The following is a 24,852-nucleotide window of genomic DNA, read 5'->3' on the forward strand; positions in this document are numbered from 1 at the left end:
TGTCTCTACAAAAATCTGTTTCTTGCAATGTCTGAAGCCTCTTCCCACCAGGTGTCCACTACTCTGAGGTCATCCATAAAAGTGTGGCGGCAGGTTATACAAGAAGTCCCTATTTGCGCTTTCCTCGTATTGGCCTCCATGTCATCGCAACTCTTGGTATGAGTAATTTATTTTGTCGGAGAACATGTCCTCAATGTCCTCAAAAGTTATGCGACGCTCTGTCACAACCTCAATAAGTGTTCTACTCCCAGTTAGGCATAGGATTTCCTTGTTTAGGACCCGATCTCTATAACTGACTCCTAAAATTTTTCTTAACAACCTTTGTTGAGCCACATTTAGTCTTTTCTCCATTTTGGCATTTGAATTCCATGTCTCACATGCATATGTTGCTGTTGGAATGACGATTGCGTCAAGTAGGTGTATTTTTGTCTCAAGTCCAATAACTTGGTTTTACTTAAGATGGTGACGCTTCAAATAGACCAGAGCACGATATTCTGAAGTGAAACGAAATATAAATAAAAGTATGAAGTATGTGTTCAGTACTTTTTACAAAACCTTTACCACATGCTAGAGATAACACTTTTTCTGAACATTTTTAAATACGCTAATAGTTTGTTTGCTTTTATATTTTCTCTTTCTCTCTCGTACCGTGACCTCCGTGACCCCATATCGAAGGTGCCGCTCGCACACACACTCAAATAGTAATGATTTTGGTGATTTTTTTTTCTTTCTATGTCAACCAGGAAGTTTTACTTGTATTCTCTCTGTTTGAAATACCAAGGTAGTACATATAAGAAACAATATTTAACTAAATAGCATGCGTTATTTTACTGGTGGTGCATTCAATAATTCTTATTCCAGTGCTTTAAATTGTAAGGTAAGATTTTAAATATGTGAAACGTTATTTCCTTTTAAATTCATCAATAGGATAATTTAAATTTAAAATAGAGTTTATAGTTTTAAAAATCTCTATTGTCAAACACAGGTAAATCGCTGATTAATTTGAATTTGCAGAAATTTAGAAAAAAATACAAAATTATTAGTCTATTAGATAACAATTTAATTTTTTGTTTACAATTATATTTTCTAAAAAAAAAAAAGAAAGAAAGAAAAGATGTTTTAAAAACGCATATAAGTCGGATATAAGTGAAGATGTTTTGAGACTTAAACAAATGTTACATTCGTTGTAGCCCTATTGGCGACGCGATAGGGTTAAATGTTTACGATCAGTTGACACATTTGACATAGGCGTAACACAGTTTAGCGTGCTATGTCAATGGACAAGTAGTGATGTGCAAAGGTTAACTAAAAAGTTAGAAACTAAAAAAAATATTTAAGGCCAAAGTTTAACTAGAAAAAAATATTTTAGTTAAGATCGTTGTTTAATTAATTAATTTTGTTTTTGCTACAAACTATAAAGTTTAATTAAAAGTTGTAAAAATTTTCAACATATGGTAGCGGTTGAAACACACATCCTCTGGTCATGTGATATCAACAACTTTGATTATAAAAAAAAATAAAAATAAGTAATAATGCAGTTAACAACTATTTTGTATTTCTGCATTTGAAGAGGGTAAAGTAAGATGCTGGTGGAAGTTATGGAAGACAATATCTGCACTTCAAAGTAGCAGTATTATAAAATGTTTTTAAACATTATTTGCCAAAAATTTCTATGCAATATTATAAATGGAGTTGTTCTAAATTTTATTTTCTGAGTCACGCGGTGGTGTTTAATTACTGTTTATAGTGGGAATCTGATAAGCTTGTTAGGGCAATATATATTGTGGCTTTAATTAACCGCCGTGCGGAAAACAATAATTTATTAATAATAATTTATTAGTTGAAACTTAGTTTTAGTTTAACTTTTAAAATTTAGTTTAGTTCCCATCACTATAGACTGTACTGGTATGAACTTTGCATGTAAATATGACTCGTGTTATGGCCATGTGATCAAAACCCTTGGTGGACCAGAGAAAGAGTGTGTAAGGTAGTTGAGTTCAGTACATGACATCGTGAAAAAGGGACTGTTAGTCAGTCATGAAGTCGGTCCTGGTGCATTCCTCAAGTGAAACGTATGAGTCCAGAAATAGATAGAGACAGAGTTTAGTCCGGCAGTTCGGTGATGTACATTTGTAGTAGTTTAATTTGTTGCCAATTGGGTCGTATCGGCTATATTTTTAGTTCATTAACGTACCCATTCAGAAACTTTATTTGTAGCGAACCATGCTGAGAATTACTCCCTTAGATCACGTGAAAGGAAGTGAGCAGTGAATTTTAAGGTTGCCTTGTCCCCGTACAAGGACAGACCTAATGCCGAACATGGACAAGGTATCTCTCTTTCTCATTTCCTTGTCCCGATCGTCCCTCATGCAAAACGCGACATTCGTAAAGAATGACGCAATGGCGGCATGTGTGTTGTAGTACTCTATCCACCGTTCAAAGTACGCGCCTATTGAAAGTGTCCGACTCGGAACTGGGCTAGGACATCTGTTCCTCAGGGCAGAGCTCCCAAAATGCGTCCTTTCTGTTGAACCAAAGTGCCGACAAACGGGTGTCGGCGAGGGTGCACGGTTCATCCTATAGAGTGCTCGTTTCCGCCCCTGACTTTGATAAAAAGTCAGCCATTTGATGACTGACCAGACCACAATGGGCTGGAACCCATTGAATAAAACTACATTGAGCTGTAGAAGGCGCTCCACCACCGCGAGGAACGCTTCCACCTTCCCGACACTTGCATGCTGACCTTCTAGGGCATCGAGGGCTGAGATTGAGTCGGTGAAAAGGACCACGTCCGTTGGGGCCATAGGTCCATTTACGACTATTTCCGCTACCCACTCCAATGATACGAGCATTGCCTCCAGCTCAGCCTCAAGGCTGCTTTTCCCATGGCAGGGTTCACTTAACTCCACACCACACCTGAGATGAACTCCTATGGAAAAATCAGAGCAGGAAGGACTCAGACGTTCCGTATTGCTTTGGCATGGGCAGTTTGGCGTTATGCCTCGTAGCTACCATACAAGTCGGAAGTCAGCCTCCTCCTAACAGAGGGCTTCTGTCCTTCTGGATGTTGATGCCAGTAAGATCCGAGTCTGGGGTCGCCACGTTGTTAAGGCTTCCGCGCGGTGTTGATTCTTGGCAATCTGTCTAGTGTAGATCTGACTGGAAGTAACGCTGAACTCAACTACTTCAGTAACACCGGCGAAAGGCCGAAACAATCAAATGTGTAGTTGACGCTGATATGTTGTTCTACAAATATGTTTAACACTCAAGAAGGGAATCGTCCGATGTCAGTTATGTCGTAATTCCGTATATCTATTGTACTCTACAAGAAGCGTCTTCCTTTTAGCGTCACTTAGAGCGTTCTTATTTTTTAAAGATCTGTCACGTCACTTGTCGCTAATTAAAACATTCCCCTTATTCCCGAAACAAATAACTAATTCCTAATCATGTCATAACAATAGGACTTGCTGTGGAGAGGCTATATACTGGCAAGAGAGACTTACAAAATTGCTCCCCTTTCACAGATACTACCCTGAGTTGACGCTTCACATAGATAAGACTTAAATTTCATGTTACCAAAATTAATACTTCTTCGATCAATGTTTTCGTTGTTGTTGTTTTTTTTACATAGAAATGGCTGCATCACACTTTTACATATCACTTCTATTTCTTCTATGCTGGGATATTTTTCAACCAGGTAATTATTATTTTTTTTAATTTGCAAAGAGATAATATTAAAGTGGCAAAAAAGTATTTCATTATTTTGTAATCCTATATTTATAATAAACACTTAACTTTTTAGACGCATTTCCTCCAGTACATTTAGGTGTATGCTCTCTCTATAGAAATCAGATGCATCATATAATAAAGAAATATATTTTGAAACTAATTTATTGCAGCTGTTGCTGAATGTACTGAAGGTTGGTTTGGTAAATTTTGTCAGTACAAATGCCATTGTCAGAAATGTGACTCCAAAGGTGACTGTATGGATACAACCTCCTGTCTAAGTGGATGGTTTGGATATAAATGCCAATATCGTAAGTGCAATTTGAAAAGCTTTATCTTGAAAAAATCATAAAGATAAGCCCATAAAAATGTTTTATTTTATAAATTAATTTATGGTGACCGGTCATTTCATCCCGGTCATTTCATCCCCTGGTCATTTCATCCCTGGTCATTTCATCCTCCGGTCATTTAATCGCCCGGTCATTTCATCCCATTTAAGTATTTTTTTTTATTGTTAAATTGTGCTGTTAAGGCTTTGACTTCATTTCATCTAATATATAAATATGATAATGTAGAATGCTTTTTGATATTTTTGACATGTTACTAATGCTTTTTTCTTGATGAGAAATCTTATAATATATTGTAAATCTGGGTGTGTACTTAGCTATAGCGCTTTTATTGGATGTGGAGGATGTAATATTATATTATCCTTCGCATGATGTAATGATCAAAGGCCAAGGTTTGGTGGAAGTAGTGAAAATTATTTGAGAGACAGAAGTGCGATAAGAATAATTATGACTATACCGCTGATAACTTATCATCAAAGGTCAAGGTGCAAGTAGTGGAAATCTTTTGAGAGATGGAAGTGCAATTAGAATACTTATGATCTCGCCTCTGATAACTTATCATCAAAATGATGAAAATTTCAGTGAATGATATGATCAGGGGGATGAAATGATCGGGGATGAAGTGAATGGGGATGAAATGACCGGGTGATTAAATGAATAGGGGATGAAATGACCAGTGGATGAAATGTATATATGAAATGTAAATCTATGTATATAATGATAATAATAATTGCAAAGTTTTCGATTCTGAAGATAAGGATGAGTACAGTGTTTCACATGACTACGCAAACATGTATATTTTTCCGAATCTCGTGCATACAAAGTCTTTGTCCGCTAGCGTTCTGTTTAAGTCTGCTTTTCGTCTTCTGCGATTGTTTTGAAAAAAGATTTTCTTTGAGTCTTAAATCTGAGAGCTCTTCAACTGTCTTTCAGGGGCCATCTGCTGCCAGCTACTTGTCTTATATGGCAGTGAGGGCGCAATGTCACCAGAGTTGATATTTATAACACTTATTATGGGCACTTCTTTTAAACTTGCCAAAAAAAGGTCGCTTTTGGAATGCAGTCGTCTCCCATTAAAATTAAGTGTCCGACCCAATGTAGCTGTTGAATGGTAACTAGTGCTTCTATACTGTTCCCTCCGGCCTCCAGTAGAACTTAGTTATTTGTAATGTAGTCTTGCCAGCATATCCTTATTATGGAGCCAAGATACCTTTGATGGAAGCATTCTATGAGCCTTAAATGTCTTCGATAGAACACTCAGGTCTCAAACGTTTGGTGAGAACCACTGCTTTGTAAAGATTGATTTTTGTTGTTGGTGAAGAGTTTTATTCTACATATTTTCAATTTGAGGAACAAAGGTGCTAAGCTGTAGATTACATCTCTTATTTTCTCCCATCTTGTGGAGATGTCTGCTTCGTTCCTTATCCAAGAGCTCACCAAAGAGGTCATCAACATGATAAACCTTTTTTTTTGCTTTGTCCTTCTTGAGAAGTAGTTTGACCTTATTAACACTAGCGAATGGTCTGAGATACAGTCTACACTATGGTATCGTTTTCAGAACCAATTCTTGCATTAAAATCTCCATTTATATAGAGATTCTATTTCATTGGGATAATTTAATTACCTCTCCCAAAGCTTGGAACTTTATGTCTTTGTCCTTGTCCGGTGCAGTTGGTGAGTATGCACAAATAATATTTACTGCTTATTTCTAAGACAAACCTATGAATTATGGGGCTTTGTTCAAATTCGTTTCCTTAGTCAGTAGAATGAAAAATTGCTTTCTGTAAAAGATTCACTATTGAAATTTGCGAGACGGTTGTCTTTCAATCAATATATGTATATATAGTCCGTCCATCGTTGTTCCAAGATAAACATTTTCGTCATGCAGAGGTTTTGATCCTCCTCGCGTGGCTCGTGAGACTTATGTGAGCCGGAATTTTCAGCTACACACTTGGAATGTGTTTCAAGTGGGAGCTTGTGATGATTCCCTTGATTTTTTTCTCTGACGTTTTTCTTCTGCTATCTCCGTTCTATTGTCCTCTGCAGTTTGTGTGCCCGTTTTCAAAGCGCGTCGGTATGATTTCTGTCAGGTGGCACAGTCAATGTTGAAGGCTTTCAAAGACGCTTTGAGATTGTCCCTGAAACGTATTTTTTTTTTGCTAACCTTGTTCTCATATCCCTTCCCATAATTGGTCAAAAGGAGTTTTTACACCTGGGACTGCATTAGGATTGTGTGGATGCTTTGCAGGCCCAGTAATTTTTATCATTTAACATCATTATTTATCTGAGGCAGATCGTGTTTTGTGGTTAAACTTTTTATCATGTCTTAAGTATACTATCCATGTTTATTAGGGATCTATCAGATAACACTTTTTGATATACTGCCAGTGCCGGATGAGTTGTCGTTCAGAGCCGGATAGCGTACCTACATGTCTTGTAAATTAATACAGAACATTTTGCAAAACTATTTTTTTTACCGTATTGTTTTGAACTCTATTACTTACTGATGAATTAAAATTCATAAGCATTTATTAACAGATATTACATAGCATCTGTGGGTGCTTTTTTATCGATGTTAAGTTCTAAAATATACAGTGCAATCTGGGTTTTATAATGGGTAGATGTATGTGTTCATGTATTTCAAACCATCAACTGCTCATCAGGATATGTTTTCAAAGTCACAAACCGCTTCTTGTACTGGCATCTTGGACTAAAATGTGTGTATTGTTGGATGCCTTTATCTTGAACACCTTGCTCTTCCCTCTGTTTATGGTAAGATACATTCTAGCTTAAGTGTCCGCAACGACGCTTATCTTCTCCTGCATCTGCTGTTGTGTGAGAAAGAAGAGCCAAGTAATCTGCAAATTCGAGGTTGTCTGTTTCCACAGTGCCCAATATAAAAATGGTCTGTTGCTGTCTTCCTGAACAAATTTATGGCTAGCATATTGTTAAACTCTTCCGCGGTGATGTGTACTTGAACTAGGAACAAATCCGAATGAGATAACACTGAACTCAATGCTGAAACATGAACACCGACGAAAGGCCAACAATCGATAAACAATAAACACTTTTAATACTCAAGGAGGGAACCGTCGAATGTCGTCTATTACTACCGTCTATATAATGCTTCTTATTTCTACTGCGATAAGAAAAGCGTCTTCTTTCTAGCGTCGTCTAGAGTGTTCTTGTTTTTAAAGATCTATCACGTCACTTGTCACTAAGTAAAAATTTTCCCTTATTCCCGAAACAAATAATAACTCCTAATCATGTCATAAGAACTCCTCCCCCTCCAGCTAAAAACATTGCCTGTCAATTTTTATCTACTGGCTTAGTCTTACATTGTGCAAGGTCCAAAATGTATGGGAAACATAAACAACAACACAACTTGAATCTTGATTCTGGCTTCAACTTCTCCAACGTCACAAAATCAAGTTCATCTGCACCCCTGCTTCCCTCAGGTGTTACTAGGTAGTACTTTCCAATGTGATATCTCGCAAGTGACTGTAAGCCGTAAACATATTCATGCTGACACCATTGGTGCTTCTAGCTATACATATCGCCAAATCTTGTTTCAGAGGTTCTGTTTTCCCTAACACGTCAGGACAGACATTTTACCTAGTATGACAAATTGCCATTTATCACCACGCGTTCTCCCACTTTGCACCTAACGTATTTCCGGGCATTAACAAGTGTATTTAATTTTCACTCTCCACTTACCTAACTCTTTACTGATGTATGATCATGATCACATAAAATAAGTGAAATCATAAAACTTACTCGCTCCGTGGTAAAAATTACACTGTCGCCTTATTAATGCCCTTTCTAGTCGTACATACATACTAAGCATACATACACAATAAGTAAATATATAATTACCAACCAACTGAGCCAACCTAACAGCCAAAATACTAAGTAAACTATATGTACATTACACTATCTGAACGGAACTAGAGTCCACCTATAACCCATCTAGTAATGAGTACTAGACAAGTCAATTTATTACAAATTAAGAATGAAATAATTGAAATAACATCTATTTACATAATTATGTACAGACTCTGGTCGTATAGCGTTATGTCATATCCGCTATCTGCACGAGCCATGCGTTTGCTCTCTCCAACTGGAGTTTACATCTCTTCTTACTCCCCTATCAAACTCATATGACCTTCTACCTGTTTAGTGATCTCTTCTTTCATCCCTGTCGGACCTAGACCTGCGCCTCCTATCCGAACTCGCAATATTCTGTTCATACTGTTCTGTTCTATCCCAGCACTTTCTAGTGACATGTCCATGTTTACGGCAATTAAAACAAATTATGTCCCTTCTAGAGTTGTTTCGCCTCATGTTGCCATACCTACTTCTCCAACTTCTAACCTGCTTGTCCGTAGCAGTTCTGACACCTTCTACATTTCCTTGCAGGACACCTTTAGATAACCTCGGCATGGCTACCCCTTCTCAATACCCTGTATACAATGGAGATCTCAGGAACACTTTGCACGCTTCAAACCTCTTGACTTCACCGTCTGCCAATAAACTGATTTGAAATAGCCCTAGTAATCCTTATCTTTAACTAAGCCTCCTTGAACCGCGAGAGTCGTACTAGCTGTGTCACGAATTACATTCACCTGTTTGTTGTCTGTTATGCCCGGATAGTTTAAATCTATTCTCCCCACAGTCAACATTGTTAATTTCTTCATCTGGTTCACTATGTCCGCTATCACGATCCCTGCCTTGGATGTTCCTTACAAAATTAACCCTATCTGGTGGCCGATTATCCCTCTCTTGTCTACGATTTCGTTGATCACCTGCCGTATCATTAGTGCTACTACTACCTTGTGCATTCCTATTGCCAGATTCGTTAGCTTTGTGTTTTCTTCACTGGTATGCCATGTGTCCCGTTTCCTGACAATTAAAAAAGTCACTTCACTACGGTTTCTATCAACCGTTTTCGGTCTATCACTTCTTCTATCATACCTTTCTCTACCCTTATTTTCATGTTCCCTTTTTGTCCTATCATAACTTTCCCGACCTTTGTTCCCACGTTCCCTGGACCTGTCATTTCTTCTACTATCATTGCTATCATTTCCCTTTACATAACCTACCAGTTCAATGACTTTTCTGTTGTCTATAACTGAAAGTGGGTTATTTGGGTAAGCTGTTTTTAAATATACTAATGATCTCTACAACCTCCTCAATAGTTTTAGGGTTCCTTTCCTTTATAAATAACTGCAGCTGATGGTCACACTTAATGATTAAGTTGTCGATTAGGATAAAGTTCTTCAGACTTTCATAGGTGTTCTCCACATTCTCGAATCATACCCATTTATTGAAGAAGTCATTTTCCAAATTGATGGTCGTTTGCGGATCTAGTTGGCTGGATGGCGTATTGTCATAATACTTTTTTAAATGTTGCAGCGTTGTGCCCGTACGCATTTAGCAGTTCCTTTTTTAGTACCTGATAGCTGTTTTGCATCGAGTGGTCGTGGTTTTGGCAAATAGTGAGGGCTTGCCCGGCACGAAGTCCAATAAGATTTCGGACCACTCCTTCTTTCAGACATTAAACTTTGCTAACTTAATCTCAAAACGTTTCAAATAATCGCCAATGACGTCGTCTTACGCAAATGATTGTATTTTCCTTTTAATCCATGCGGCGCTACTCTGGTTTTCTGTGTTGGCTCTATAATTGCAGTTACCTTCAGTGGACACACTTATGCCAGCCTCTATTCTCATTTGCTCCACTTGAATTCGTACTTTCCTGTCCGCCTCTTATTTTTTCTCTCTCTACCAGTTTCGCCTTTTTCCCACTCTACCCGTGTAGTGTAACTGAGTTGATTTTCTGCGTGCGTCCGGCGTGTCAGAAGGTCATGCCCAGTGCGTGTTTCATGTCCAGTGTGTGTGTGTGTGTCTAGTACTGCATCAGTGTTACGCCAGACGTGCTGGTTTCATTCACTGTTCATTGTAGTCTAATTTTGTCGAATAAAGCCATGTTATTGGTATACTAGTATTTGTTGTTTCATTACAATTTATTCGACAAAATTATGTATCTAGATTAGTGTTGAATTCCTTAATCTACAATGGATAAATTACTCAGACCGAAAGAGTTGGACATTGATCCTAATGCTCCACTGGCCTCAGAAAAATGGACTCACTGATATGACACATTTCAGAATTTTCTTTCGTCCATCAAGGATATTAACGAAGACTTTAAACTAAAGTTGTTGAAGAATCACGTATCTGCTACAGTTTACATGCTCATCAGTGATGTATCGTCCTATTCGATGGCCATAGACACACTCAAGACAACTTATATTAAGGTAAAGAATGACATTTTTGCAAGACACTTGGTTGCTACATGTAAACAGCAGTCGGGCCAAACGGTAGAGTCCTTTATGCTAAAGTTGCGGAGCCTGGCCCGGGACTGTGACTTTAAAGAAGTTACTGCAGAACAGCACAGAGACATTTGCATTAGAGACGCCTTCATAACTGGTCTGGCATCCAACACTATTAGACAGCGGTTACTGGAAAAGACATCTCTTACTCTACAAAGCGCTTTTGACGAAGCTAGAGTGTTAGAAACAGCCACAACGCATGCTCAGGCTTACAATTCAACGAACGAAATCTCTTGTGGTGCAATGAAAACGCCTAACCCTAACCCCATCTAGAAACATACATTTCTAATGTAGACCAGGAATTGAATGCCATTAAGTCGCTATGCTACTTCTGTGGTAGGAGGAGACACTCTAGGACTGAATGCCCTGCTCGAAATGCATTATGTCATCAGTGCGGTAAAAAGGGGCACTTCCAAACTGCTTGTAAATCAAGTAAAACAACAGCCACCAAAGCTGCCAGCACAATATCACTGACCAGTGTGATAACTCCAACTACCTTGTCATCAACGCATTTCTCTGGGCTTACACAGTCTACGGCCCAAGTGAACGTCAACGGGTTGGTGTTGCAAGCTCTCATAGACACTGGCAGCTGTGAAAGCTACATATCAGAAGCCATCGTCAAGAGAAATAAATGGCCAGTACGCCCGTCTACAAACAGAATATTCATGGCCACTACACATCTTTCTGAAAAGACATTAGGACATACATTTGCCGATGTCCAGTACAAGGGAGAACACTACAAAAAGGTCAAACTTTCTATACTTGCTGGATTGTGCTCGGATGTAATACTTGGTGTAGACTTTATAAGTCTTCATAAGGAATTGACCATACCGTACGGAGGAAAACGCAATCCCTTACACATCTGTGGTCTTAAAGCAGCACGAGTCGAAACACCGAGCCTGTTCAGTAATCTAACTTCTGACTGCAGACCGGTGGCTACTAAGTCCCGAAAGCACTCAATAGGTGATACCAAATTTATTGAGTCTGAAGTGAGAAAACTCCTCTCGAACAAAATCATTGAACCTTCAAAGTCTCCCTGGAGAGCACAGGTGCTGGTGACAACAAACGAGAGACATAAAAGAAGGATGGTCATTGATTACAGTCAAACAATAAATCGCTTCACCTTACTGGATGCATACCCAATGCCCCGAGTCGATGAACTGGTAGAACGGATATCCAACTATTCCGTTTTTAGTACTCTAGACCTCAAAAGTGCCTACCAGCAAATACCAATCAAGACTGAGGAAAGGCCGTTAACGGCATTTGAGGCATGTGGCAAACTCTACCAGTTCTGTCGCATCCCATTCGGTGTTACCAATGGAGTTGCATGCTTTCAGAGAACAATAAATCAAATTATTGAGAATGAAAAGTTGCAGGACACCTTTGCATACGTGGACAATGTAACGGTATGTGGTCATGATAAAGAGTCGCACGACGAGAATATGCAAAGATTTCTAGATGCTTCTAGAAAGTATGGGATCACATTTAATGAAGATAAAAGTACGATAGCCACTGACAAAGTTTGCCTATTGGGATACGAAATTTCTAAAGGCCTACTCAAGCCAGACCCTGAAAGATTCCAGGCTTTAAGAAACCTTCCTCCTCCTCATGATATGCGCTCACAAAAACGGATCGTGGGCATGTTGGCGTACTACTCACAGTGGATCCCAAATTTTTCTAACAAAATAAATGTTTTGGCAAATAACACGTCGTTCCCTCTTTCAGAAACAGTAAAGACAGCCCTTAACGAATTAAAGCAGGAGCTGGAGAAAGCTGCCATCTTCACCATCGACTATACTCGACCTCTGACGGTTGAAACAGACGCTTCAGATGTTGCAATAGCTGCCACCCTCAACCAGGATGGCCGCCCCGTGGCGTTCTTTTCAAGAACACTCTCTAAAAGTGAAAAGCGGCACTCAGCTATAGAAAAAGAAACCTACGCTATTTAGAATCTTTAAGGAAATGGCACCACTACTTAGTAGGAAATCGCTTTACCCTTGTCACGGATCAACGCTCTGTGGCCTTCATGTACGACAAACAGAGCAAAGGGAAAATAAAGAATGAGAAAATTCAAAGCTGGAGACTGGAACTGAGCTGTTTCCACTACGATGTCTTGTATAGACCAGGCAAACACAATGTAGCGGCTGATACGTTTTCTAGAAACGGGTGTGTGTCAGCTATGAGTCGAAATGAATTGAAACTGCTCCATGACTCTCTGTGTCATCCGGGAGTAACAAGACTATGGCATTTAGTGCGAGCGAAAAACTTACCTTTCTCTTGTGAAGATGTCAGGCTGGTTGTCAACCAGTGCAGAATCTGTGCCGAAGTAAAACCAGATATTTCAGTATTTCTAATGGAACTTTAATTAAGGCGATGCAGCCTTTCCAGAGACTTAGTATGGATTTCAAAGGACCGCTCCCTTCTACATCTCAGAACACATACCTGCTAACCATGGTTGACGAATTTTCAAGATTCCCGTTTGCATACGCCTGTTCTGATATGTCGGCTTCTACAGTAATCAGATGTCTAGATAATTTATTTGGATTATTCGGAATGCCTGACTATGTACACTCTGATATAGGTTCCTCATTCATGTCAAGAGAGGTGCAGGAATTTTTACACGAGAGAGAGGTGGCCACAAGCAGGTCGACCCCCTATAATCCAAGAGGAAACTCTCAAGTAGAAAGGCTAAACGGTTCATTATGGAAAGCTATAACTCTGGCCTTAAAAACTCAAGGACTCCCGGTTTCCAAATGGGAGCAGGTGTTAAACCAAGCCCTGCACTCTCTTCGCTCTCTGCTCTGTACCGCTACAAACGAGACACCGCACGAGAGAATATTCAAGTTCAATCGCAGGTCCACCTTCGGCAAATCACTCCCGACATGGTTAGCTCAACCAGGAAAAGTGTTGTTAAAAAAGGGAGTCCGTGCATCAAAATATGACGATGGTACAATAGCTGTGGACTTAATCACATGCAACCCACAGTATGCCATTGTAAGTCTTCCTGGTGGAAGAGAAGAAACAGTGTCACTACGACATTTGGCCCCCGCTTCAAGAGAGGGAGAATCAGAGGTGTATCAACATATGTAACATGAAGACCTTGAGCCGGAGACAAGCCCTATCACACAGATGCAGGTGCCTACTGACCATGTGACAATGGAACCAATGGCTGCTCCTAACACACATGTACAACAGGGGGAAAATGGACATCAAGAAGAAGTAAATACAGGGGCTGAGTCTCCAGTTAGAGAGACGCCGACGTCACCAACTCAAAGAGATGGCAGTATTGGTCCAGGCAGATATAACCTAAGACCAAGAACAAGCAGACCTAATTATAAAGTCTAACATAAATTTAATTATTTTTCCATATCACAAGTTCTAACTCAGTATCTGTAGGCTTAATATGACACACTTAGAACTGATCCTTTTACAGTGTATAGCTTTTCTAGTTAGACTTTTGTATTGTATTACTTATTACATTATTATTCAAGACTACTTTCTCTACTGGTCTAACCTAATATTTGTATGCATAATATGACACTTAGCGACTGATAATTTTATAGTGTATAACGTGTTTGTTTAAAGGTATACAATGCTTTTCAATAGAGTAACTCTGTAAGTATTCTGTAGGGATACTAAGGCCTCCTATATCGTTGTCCTTCACTATTATTTACATATTTATGTTTGTATAACTTTTAGGCGGGGTGAGTGTAGTGTAACTGAGTTGATTTTCTGCGTGCGTCCGGCGTGTCAGAAGGTCATGCCTAGTGCGTGTTTCATGTCCAGTGTGTGTGTGTGTGTTTAGTACTGCATCAGTGTTATGCCAGACGTGCTGGTTTCATTCACAGTTCATTGTAGTCTAATTTTGTCGAATAAAGCCATGTTATTGGTATAGTAGTATTTGTTGTTTCATTACAACCCGATACGCCTCTTCTTTTGCCTTTTCTGCTTCTCTAACTTTCTCTCCAACTTTTCTGCCTAACTCATTCCCGCTCTATGCGGACTGCTTCTTCTTTTTCTTTTACTCTGACACTTTCAGCTTCTCTAATTCTCTCTTTCTCCAAGTGCTCTGCTTCCTCATTGATCCTTCTCTGCTCAACAGCAATCGTCTGCTGAACATAGGCGGTCATTTCCTTGCCGCTCAGTTCTAGTTCTGTCTTGGCCTCTTGAATTAATTTTTTTCTAAACTCTTCTAGGTCATGACTTGGAGCAGTTGCCTGGTTACTTTTTTATGTTACTTTATCTACGTATTAACTAAATTATGGTACCCTTTTTTAACTATCTTGAACTCAACCTCGCTCCGAGGTTTCTCAATATTTTCCCCTGCACCCTACGTAACTTTAACCCCTCTAGACCTTGTCATCTAGCTAACCAACTTAATGTTACAAAATTCCTGCTTTCTAAAAGACACAGTATTCTTGGTACACGTATGTACCCTCCAACTCGACTAAATTACACTGTGCGACACACGCACATTTAACCTACTACATGTTACCCAACACGAGTCACTTTTAAAATAGACCAACATTTCTACTTACAAACAACAAAATTACGAATGGACAAAACAGGTATCACCTGGATTGTTCCCAGATCTAGACTAGATTACGCTAGATCCTAGTTACCTCGTACCTGCTTGAACAGCCAGACGTATATATAACTAAATTATGAAAGTAATTAAATTGATTTGATTTTTTTTTTATTTTTGATTTGAGGCACGTAGGCACAATTTAGGCCATGTCGTGCCTGCAGTCCCTTAAGGATCCCTCTCTCTCTAAACAACAATGGCCAGATTCTATACAGTCATATCATTAAAATCAAGGTCTATTCACAGTTAAAATAGTAAAGGTAGTAAAAATTTAAATATTTGGTTGATTTGATTTGATTTTTGATTTGAGGCACATCGGCACAATTTAGGCCATGTCGTGCCTGCAGTCCCTTAAGGACTACTCTCTCTCTAAACAACAAGGGTCAGATTCTATACAGTCATATAATTAAAATCAAGGTCTATTCACAGTTAAAATAGTAAAGGTAGTAAAAATTTAAATATTTGGTAAAAATCTAATGTAAATAGTGCATGTTCACAAATTCAGAAATCACATCTTCGTAGATAGCCCCACTTCCCGAATAAAGCCCAGTACCTTCCCAGGGTCGACATTATTAAATAGTGTTTTTAGATTAGTGGCTCTAAAATATTTCGCCCTGACATCCTGGTATCTGGGGCAATCAACGAGGATATGTTCCACGGTGAGGCGAGAGTCACAGTACTCGCAAAGTGGGGGCTCCTCTCTCTTCAGTACAAAAGAGTGCGTGATGTAGGTGTGGCCAATCCTAAGTCTGGACATGGTTGTGCTACCACGCCTTGTCAGACCCTTAGATGTGGGCCGCCACCTGACATCCGCCACAATCTGCCTGAGTTTACTGTGAGTCTCAGCCTCCCATCGGTTCTGCCACTCTCGATAGGTGGCAGAGGCAATACTTTGTCTCAGGTCCGAGTAGGGAATTTGGGTTCCTGACACCGCATTATTTAGGGCTCTCTTTGCTTCTCTGTCTGCGGCTTCGTTTCCCTCAATGCCAACATGGGAGGGGACCCAGATGAAGGTGACATCCCTACGGTCGGCTGTTATTTGGTCCAACAGCTTCAGGCTCTTATGTACCAATGGGATGTCAGTCTTCATCCGCCCCAAAGCTTGCAATGCAGATTTGGAGTCGGAGCAGATTATAAATTTACTCCTTTCTGATGCTTTTACGGCCATAAGTGCAAGCAATATTGCGTGCAATTCGGCCGTAAAGATGGAGCAGCCATCGGGGAGTCTACGGGAGATTGTTTTGTTCCGAAAGGAGCAGGCACACGTGACCTTTCCCTCCATTTTGGATTCGTCTGTGTAGATGGTGCCACAATCTCCGTAGCTCTCCTGCAGTTCCCTAAAGTGGACTTGTAGTATGCTTGGGTCTGTATTTTCTTTTTTGAAATTAAGGAGGGATAAATTTAGTTTGGGTTTATTCATTAGCCAAGGAGGATTCTGAGGGGTTTTTATTTTAGAGCTTTGGTCAATGGGTGGGGTTAAATTTTGAATGGGTTCTCTCATTCGAAGGCCCAACGGCTGTATGACGTTAGGCCTTCGATTGTATAATTCTACCTCTGTGGGGTTAAATATGGAGTCAAAAGCAGGGTTCGTGGGGTTGGATTTTAGCTTGACTATATACTGCATTGCAAGCTTTTTCATTCTTATATCCATGGGGAGTTCTCCAGCCTCCACATGGAGACTTGGGATTGGTGATGTACGAAACGCGCCGAGACAGAGACGCAGGGCAGCATTTTGTATTGGTTCCAGTATTTTTAGGTACGACTTCCTTGCTGCTCCATATATTATGGATCCGTAGTCTAGCTTGGATCGAATTAGACTCCGATAGAGCAGCAGCAAGGTATCTCTGTCAGCTCCCCAGTCCATATGGCTGAGTACTCTTAGTATGTTTAATGACTTTTGGCATTTCTTCTTAAGTTCCTTAATGTGGGGGAGAAAATTAAATTTGGAGTCTAAGGTGAGGCCTAAAAATTTTGTAGTTTTCACGACAGGGATCTTCTTTTTGTGTATAAATAGTTCAGGGTCTGGGTGGAGTCCCCTTAGATTACAAAAATGCATACTAACTGTTTTGGAGTCTGAGAATTTGAAACCATTATAGTTTGCCCAACCCTGAATTTTGTTTAAACATAACTGTAATTTTCTTTCTAAGGTGTTCATGTTTTTCCCATAAGTAAGAATGACAAAGTCATCAACATACAAAGAGCACTCTATGCCAGGGGACAGCGCATTTATGATGCTATTTATTTTAATGTTGAACAGGGTGACTGACAGAATGCTGCCCTGTCGTACACCCATTTCCTGGTCATGAGTGTCAGAAGCGGAGTTGCCCACTCGAACCTGAAATTTTCGATCTTTCAGAAATTCCTCCACAAAACGGGGAAGGTGTCCCTTAAGCCCCATAAGCGCCAGGTCACGTAGAATGCCATGTTTCCAGGTTGTGTCATAGGCCTTTTCTATATCGAAGAATACAGCTACTAGATGTTCTCTTCTGAGTAATGCATTTCTAATATAAGCTTCCAGCCTTACCAGGTGGTCAGTTGTTGTCCGCCCCTGCCGGAATCCGCACTGGTAGTTTGAGATCACTTTATTCCTTTCCAGGTACCAGACCAGCCTACTGTTAATCATTCTTTCCATGGTTTTGCAGATGCAGCTTGTTAGTGCTATTGGTCGTTAGCTGGGTCAGAGCCGTCTCTTCCCGGTTTAGGTATCGGTATAACTGTGGCTTTCCTCCAGCTGTTTGGGAAAGCGCCTGTTTGCCACACACAGTTATAGACCCCTAGCAGGACTGCCAATGAGGGTTCGGGAAGGTGCTTGAGGAACTGGTAATGGATTTCGTCTTCTCCAGGCGCTGTGTCATGTGACTTGTCCAGCGATTCCCTCAGTTCCTCAAGCGAGAACGGTTTGTTGTAGTCTTCATTGTTCTCTGACCTGAAATCAATGGGGTGTCTTTCCTCCCTGGTTTTGACTTTTTGGAACTCTTGCGTGTAGTGTGCAGTGGATGATTTTTCTGCTATTGAGGATGCAAGGCAGTCAGCTATTTCTCTGGGGGACGTGACAGTTCGTCCTTGGTTTTTCAAATGCCCTATTGCATTTGATTCTTTCCCTTTGATTCGCCTTACTGCCTTCCAAACCGCTCTAGCAGAAGTTTTGGCATCCAGACTGCCGACAAAACTTCTCCAGGAATTCCTTTTGGCTGACCGTATGGTTTGTCTAGCCTTTGCTCTAGCTATCCTGAATAGCTTTAGGTTTTCCTGGGAAGGATTCTTTATAAATGCAGCCAGTCGTTTTTTCCTATCGCCAATAGCACTTTTGCAAGCTGTATCAAACCATGGTTTGCTAGGCCGTTTTGGGTTTGCAGAGGTTAGGGGTACAACTTTCCTGGCTATACTTAGTAGCTTGCTAGCAAAGGTATCAGCTGGGTTCTGTTCATCGAGGATATTTTCTGTGATATCCTCGGAGCATCTTTTTTGGAATTGTTCCCAATCGGCCTTATTCAGTTTCCACCGCTGAGGTCGTCCTAATGAAGGAAGATTGTTATTAATGATGATTGGGAAGTGATCACTTCCCCGTAGATCATTGCTAACTGACCATTTAAAGTCGTCCAGAAGTCCAGGGACGCATACGGTGAGGTCAATGCATGTGAGTGATCCAGTTCCTGGATGCAAGTAGGTCGGTGATGCATCATTAAGTATGTATAAATCATGTTGGAGGAAGATATCCTCCAGCATACGACCTCTTGTGTCGGTATTGTTAAATCCCCACATGGTGTTATGGGCATTGAAATCCCCAAGGATTAAATAAGGCTGGGGGAGTTGTTTCAATAGGTCCTCCATGTCTGTTCGGTTTAATGGAGCGCCTGGTGGTAGATACAGGCTGCAGCAAGTGATAACCTTGTGAAGGGTTATCCTAGCTGCTACGGCCTGTAGTGTGGTCTGTAGTTCTACCCTCTCATGGGGGATGCTATCCTTCACAAGGATACAGACTCCACCTGATGCTCTCTCTGCATCCTCAACATTCTTGCTGTAAGCACGGTAGCTTCGGAAGCTGATGCAATCTTTCAGAAATGTTTCCTGTAAGCAGACAGCTACAGGAGTCTCAGAGTCCATCAGTAGCTGCATTTCCTCGTAATTGGCCTTGAAGCCTCTACAATTCCACTGTACAATTCTGGAATCCATGGCTTATTCTAGATGACCTACTTGGAGCTATTTGGCCTTGGGAGGCCCCCGGAGGGGTTTCCCTTTATTCCAGTGACCTTGGTATTTTTATTCTTGGGTTTGGATGGAGAGGAGGACAACCCCCTTTTTTGGGGGAAGTCTTTCTCTCTGGAGAGGGGAGATCCCTCTGGTTAGAGCGGAGGTTATTTCCTCCTCTCTCACCTCGGGCATCCTCTCCGCTTTGATTTCTCCCCTTAGGGAGTTGGTCAACCTCTAACTCGGTAGAGGTTGGGGTGTCTGGCTGGGTTCTCTGTTCTTTAGCATGACAACAGGGCTTTCTTGTTTCTTCAGAGGTGTGTTCTTTGGCGGTGTTTTCTTCTGAGTTGGAGGAGGAGGAGGGGGTGGTGGGGTCAATGTGTCCGTCTGTGTGGCTATGGATCTTCCTTTCTTAGCAACAGCCTGGACGTAGATCTTTGTCAAGCCGAATTGGCCCTTGGGTAGGGCCAGTACAGCCGATTTTGCCTGGCTAAAGGTACATCCGTTTCTTGCCTTGTACTCCTGCACGGCAACCTCCTGTTTCCACACAAGGCAGTCCTTGGAGTAGGCTGAGTGGCCAGCTTGACAGTTTGGGCACTTGAACTGGGCTGTGCAGCCCTTGTCCTCATGACCCTCTCCAGCACATCTGGCACACACAGTGTTCCTCTTGCAGACTGCCGCGCCGTGTCCATAACCCTGGCACTTGAAGCACCTCATGGGGTTAGGTATGTAGGGTCTCACTGGAACTCGTAGGTATACTGCCTTCACATACTCTGGCGGTGTCCTAGTTCCGAATGTGAGGATAATAGTGGCGGTTTTGACCTCCTCACCCTCCCTGCGCCTGGTAATGCGCCGGGCATGGGTGACTTCTTCAATGCCCTCCACTATTTCCTTCTCGGAACATTCAAGTAGGTCCCTAGAGCTGATTACACCTCTGCTGGTGTTCAGACTCTTGTGTGGCATGACTTCCACTTGGAGATCACAGAGTCTTCGGCACCTTAAAAGCACATCAGAGTGTGTCTTGCTGTCTACTTCTACAAGGAGTTCCATTGATTTGTGTAGCTTAGACACACTCTGGGTTCTCCCACTACTGACTTGAGTCCCTTATAGATAATAAAAGGGCTCAACTTTGTCAGGCTTTTTCCCTCCTCTGTGCACCTAACCACCAGAAATGATGGCCAGGTGGCACAGCTTTTTGGGACCTCCTCTTTTTATCATCAATTCGACGTTTCTTGCCCAGACATAGGTCTGGGGCAAGTAGTTTTGTGTGTGTTTTTTTGTCCATATATATTTTTGTTAATTCGGCACCTGTGCTCCCCACCGGCCATCGAGTCCAACAAGGGGACGGGCCATTCGGATGTCCAGAATGAGCCCGCCAGGGCTACACAGGTGCTATACTCAGTCAGCTGCTACATCGGACATGTGTCCAATACAGCAGCTCCCTGATTGACCCTCCAGCCACCGCCCTCCTGCATAGGTCGACGACCTATGCTGGTAGCTCGGCATGACCAGCCGGTTGACCCAGAGCGGGCCATCTGGGTCTCAGGTCTAGGGGAACTTGGAGCCAAAGTATTGTGTTGTTGTGGTTTATTCTCAGATAGCCACCACTCAAACACCAGGATCTCTTTATCCCCCCTTACCCGTCTGTAAATGAACGTTGAATATTAGAGACTGATTGAATGGTGTAATACTGGGTTCTTACTTCCTGAAGTACTCTAGACACGTGACGAGACAAACACTATACGACTGACTCAAGTCCGTTCAGCAGACAACATGAAGTTTATTTACAACATAATAATAATATACTGCACTCCTTGTTAGTGCTACAAGTCAAGAAATAATAATCCTATCCGCATAACAGCGGTATCAAAAGTATCAATCACGTCCGCATCTCAGCGGGTAACAATAAGAACAATTACTACTAGTGACACTGGAGCTTCAACTATAGATATCCATTGAAATACGAATAATACCTTAATATCCAATAAGCACATTATGAAATCAACTCTCAAATATTATTAAGCAACAATGACTAGTCCATCGACTCTCATGCTATATGCATATATATACACCAGTGCAGGAAGAAACGTCCAACCTTCCTGTACCGGGAGCAAGACCTTACTGACTTGACTTGACTTGACTTAAAGTCAACTTTTCATTCTACTTCCTGTTTTCTACATCAGGAATTCCACGTGTCTTTTAAACTATTAACATGACGTGAACTTTAGATCATGCAATGTCAACTAAGACTGTGACACCGTCGCAGTCCACGGCAAACGGACTGGTCTAAGGACGTAGTGAGAATTTAAAGTTAAGGAGACAGTGTGATGATCAATGAAGGCAGACTTAGGAAAAGAGGAGGCAGACACAATGATAGAAAAGAAGTAGGGCACTTTTAAGCTCCAAAAGTGCTAAGGAAAGAGGAGCGCAGTTTAACGTCATGTCTCGGGACGAAAAAGTAATTTAACTTAAATAAGATAAACACCAAACTATATATCTAGTTCTTATGAAAGAGACTTTCGTCTGACGGTAAGATTTAAGACGGGAGTATTGCAAACAATTAATACACGACAATACTAATGTAATGTAACAAGAAATACTAGTATACCAATAACATGGCTTTATTCGACAAAATTGGACCACATCGAACAGTGAATGAAACCAGCACGTCTGGCATAACACTGATGCAGTCTATACACACACACACACTGGACATGAAACACACACACTGGGCATGACCTTCTGACACACTGGACGCACTCAACTCAGTTACACTACAATCACCCCGCCTAAAAGTTATAGGAACATAAACATGTAAATAATAGTGAAGGACAACGATATAGGAGGCCTTAGTATCCCTACAGAATACTTACAGAGATACTCTATTGAAAAGCATTGTGTAAACTCCGCCATATGCCGGTCCCAAGCCCGGGTGAGAAAGGAGGAGGGTTTGGCGTGGGGCTAGCGACCCCACCCTGTAAAACCACTATTGCTACAGAAACGGCAAACTCGGCACATAATGAAAACTATACATGCGGCGAGGGCGGCCAAACCCTGATGACGGTGTTGGATCAAAGCCAACTGGAAGTCCAATACCCGATACATGGCAAGCCTTTCAACGCAAGGAAACCGACTCTTATAGGCACGTGGAATGTAAGAACCCTGAATCAATGCGGTAAACTGGCCCAACTTTTAAGAGAGTTTGACTCTTACCGGCTGGACATCCTTGGGATCTGCGAGATGCGGTGGACATCAAGTGGACAAATAATCAATGATGGCAAGACAATAATATATTCAGGACATGACAAGGAGCACATTAGTGGTGTAGGAATCATCATGTCTAAAATAGCAGCTTCAGCGCTAATTGCTTGGAAGCCGGTCAGTGACCGCATCATTACAGCTCGACTCCAAACAAAGCAAATTAAAGTCACTACCATCCAAGCTTATGCCCCTACAGAGGATGCAGAAGATACCATCAAAGATACTTTCTATAATCAACTACAAACCACCCTTGATGAAACACCTACTCACGACCTAATTCTACTGATGGGAGACTTTAACGCCAAAATCAATCCCAACCGAACTGGCTTTGAATATGTAATGGGACCATATGGCTCTGCAGAAAACATCAGTGATAATGGCGAGCGCTTGATTTCTCTCTGCGCATCCAACAGCCTTTCAATTGGAAACACATATTTTAAGCACAAACAAATACACAAAAAAACATGGCGATCACCAAATGGAGAAACCTTCAACGAGATAGATTACATTTGCATCTCCAAACGATGGAGGTCATCTCTGTTAGACGTGCGGACCCGCAGAGGAGCTGATATCGGCTCAGACCACTACCTTGTCAGTGGCAAATGTAAGCTCCGATTGAAACGCCAACCAAAACAAACCACACGACCCCGCCCATTTAATGTAGAGAAGCTTAAAGACGGCAATACTGCAGCACAGTTCCAATTGAAACTAACGAACCGCTTTGAGGCTCTTGCAGATATATTGACCCTTGAAGAAGAGTGGGCCAACTTCAAAGATACCACTATTGGGTGCGCGGAAGAAGTTATCGGAAGGAGGCGAGGTTCATACAAGGAACGGTGGATACAAGACAGAACATGGAAATTGATAGATGAGAGGAAAGAGGCCAAACGTAGACGAGATCAGAAAAATGAAACACAGGATCGTAGCCTAGCGGAAGAAGCTTATAGGGAAGCAGATCTGAAAGTAAAGAGAAGCTGTCGGCAAGATAAACGGGACTGGATTGAGCAGAAGGGACAAGAGGCACAAGCAGCTGCAAGCAGAAATGACACAAAAACCCTCCATCGTATTGTCCGAGATCTCACTGGAGCAAAGAGTGGACATGGGGCACCAATAAAAGACAAGCAAGGCAAAACTTTGTTAACCAAAGAAGAACAGGATGCAAGATGGGTAGAGCACTTTAAAGAGACCCTTAACCAACTGTCGCCAGACCTAACTTACATATTCAAGGACCCCTCTCCAGACAATGATCTCAAGGTCAAGACAGACCCAATAACTGCTGAGGAGGTTACCATGGCCATAGCAGTGCTAAAGAATAACAAAGCACCAGGACTAGACATGATATCAGCAGAAATGCTAAAATATGGGGGACAGTGCATTGTTAACAGAATGACTGATCTCTTAAATCTCTGTTGGCGAACTTCAAAAGTCCCAGAGGACTGGCAAAAGGGAGTGATTGTAAAGCTTCCAAAAAAGGGCAACTTGGCAGATTGCAACAACTGGAGGGGCATTACTCTCCTCTCTGTCCCAGGCAAAGTTTTCAGCACTGTTTTGTTGAGACGGCTTCAACAGTCTGTAGATGAAAGGCTCAGAGAAGAACAAGCAGGTTTCCGAAGAGGCAGATCATGTACAGAGCAGATTTTCGTTTTACGAAATATCATAGAACAAAGTCTTGAGTACCAACAACGGCTAATGATCAGTTTTGTGGACTTCAAAAAAGCGTTTGATAGTGTCCACCGAGAATCACTATGGAAAATAGTTAGAGAATACGGTATCCCAGAAAAATTCGTCCAGATCCTACGACGCCTTTACAGTCAGTCTAGTTGCTGCATTAAAACAGAAGAGGGAACAACAGAGTTTTTTACAATCGAGACAGGTGTGAGACAGGGGTGCATCTTATCTCCCTTCCTTTTCCTCCTAGCCATCGACTACATAATGAGGAGAGCAATGAACCAGACTGCCTTTGGTATTCCATGGCATGAACAACTCCGATTGATGGACTTGGACTTTGCTGATGATGTTGCACTACTCGGGGCTACAAATAAATGCATTCAAGAAATGACGGAGAGCCTAGACAGAGAGGCACCCAAAATTGGCCTCCGCATAAACTTGGATAAGACTAAAATTATGCGAGTGGGATATAAGGCAAAGGGTGTCCCCATCAGACTTGGCGAGTCAAAGCTTGAGGAGCTGGACAAATTCACGTACCTTGGCAGCATCATAACAAATGATGGAGATGCTTACCATGATGTAGCATGTCGAATAGGAAAGGCAGGGAGCATTTTCCAAAGGCTGCAGCCTATTTGGACTAGCCAAGCCATTGGACTCGAGACAAAAATACACCTTCTCAACACAATCG

General features: G+C 41.4%; 1 protein-coding gene across 1 annotated transcript in view; it reads left to right on the forward strand.

The window, feature by feature from the left end:
- The first annotated feature begins 343 nt into the window (after positions 1-343).
- Positions 344-24,852, forward strand: part of LOC106051812 (uncharacterized) — a 92,328-nt gene continuing 67,819 nt past the window's right edge. The window contains exons 1-3 of the mRNA XM_056028662.1: positions 344-877; positions 3,632-3,697; positions 3,900-4,037. Coding sequence (XP_055884637.1) covers positions 3,634-3,697; positions 3,900-4,037 — 202 coding nt within the window. The 5' untranslated portion in view covers positions 344-877; positions 3,632-3,633. The remainder of the gene's footprint in view (positions 878-3,631; positions 3,698-3,899; positions 4,038-24,852) is intronic.

The sequence above is a fragment of the Biomphalaria glabrata genome, chromosome 5, assembly GCF_947242115.1.
Source record: "Biomphalaria glabrata chromosome 5, xgBioGlab47.1, whole genome shotgun sequence".
Classification (NCBI taxonomy): Eukaryota; Metazoa; Mollusca; class Gastropoda; family Planorbidae; genus Biomphalaria; species Biomphalaria glabrata.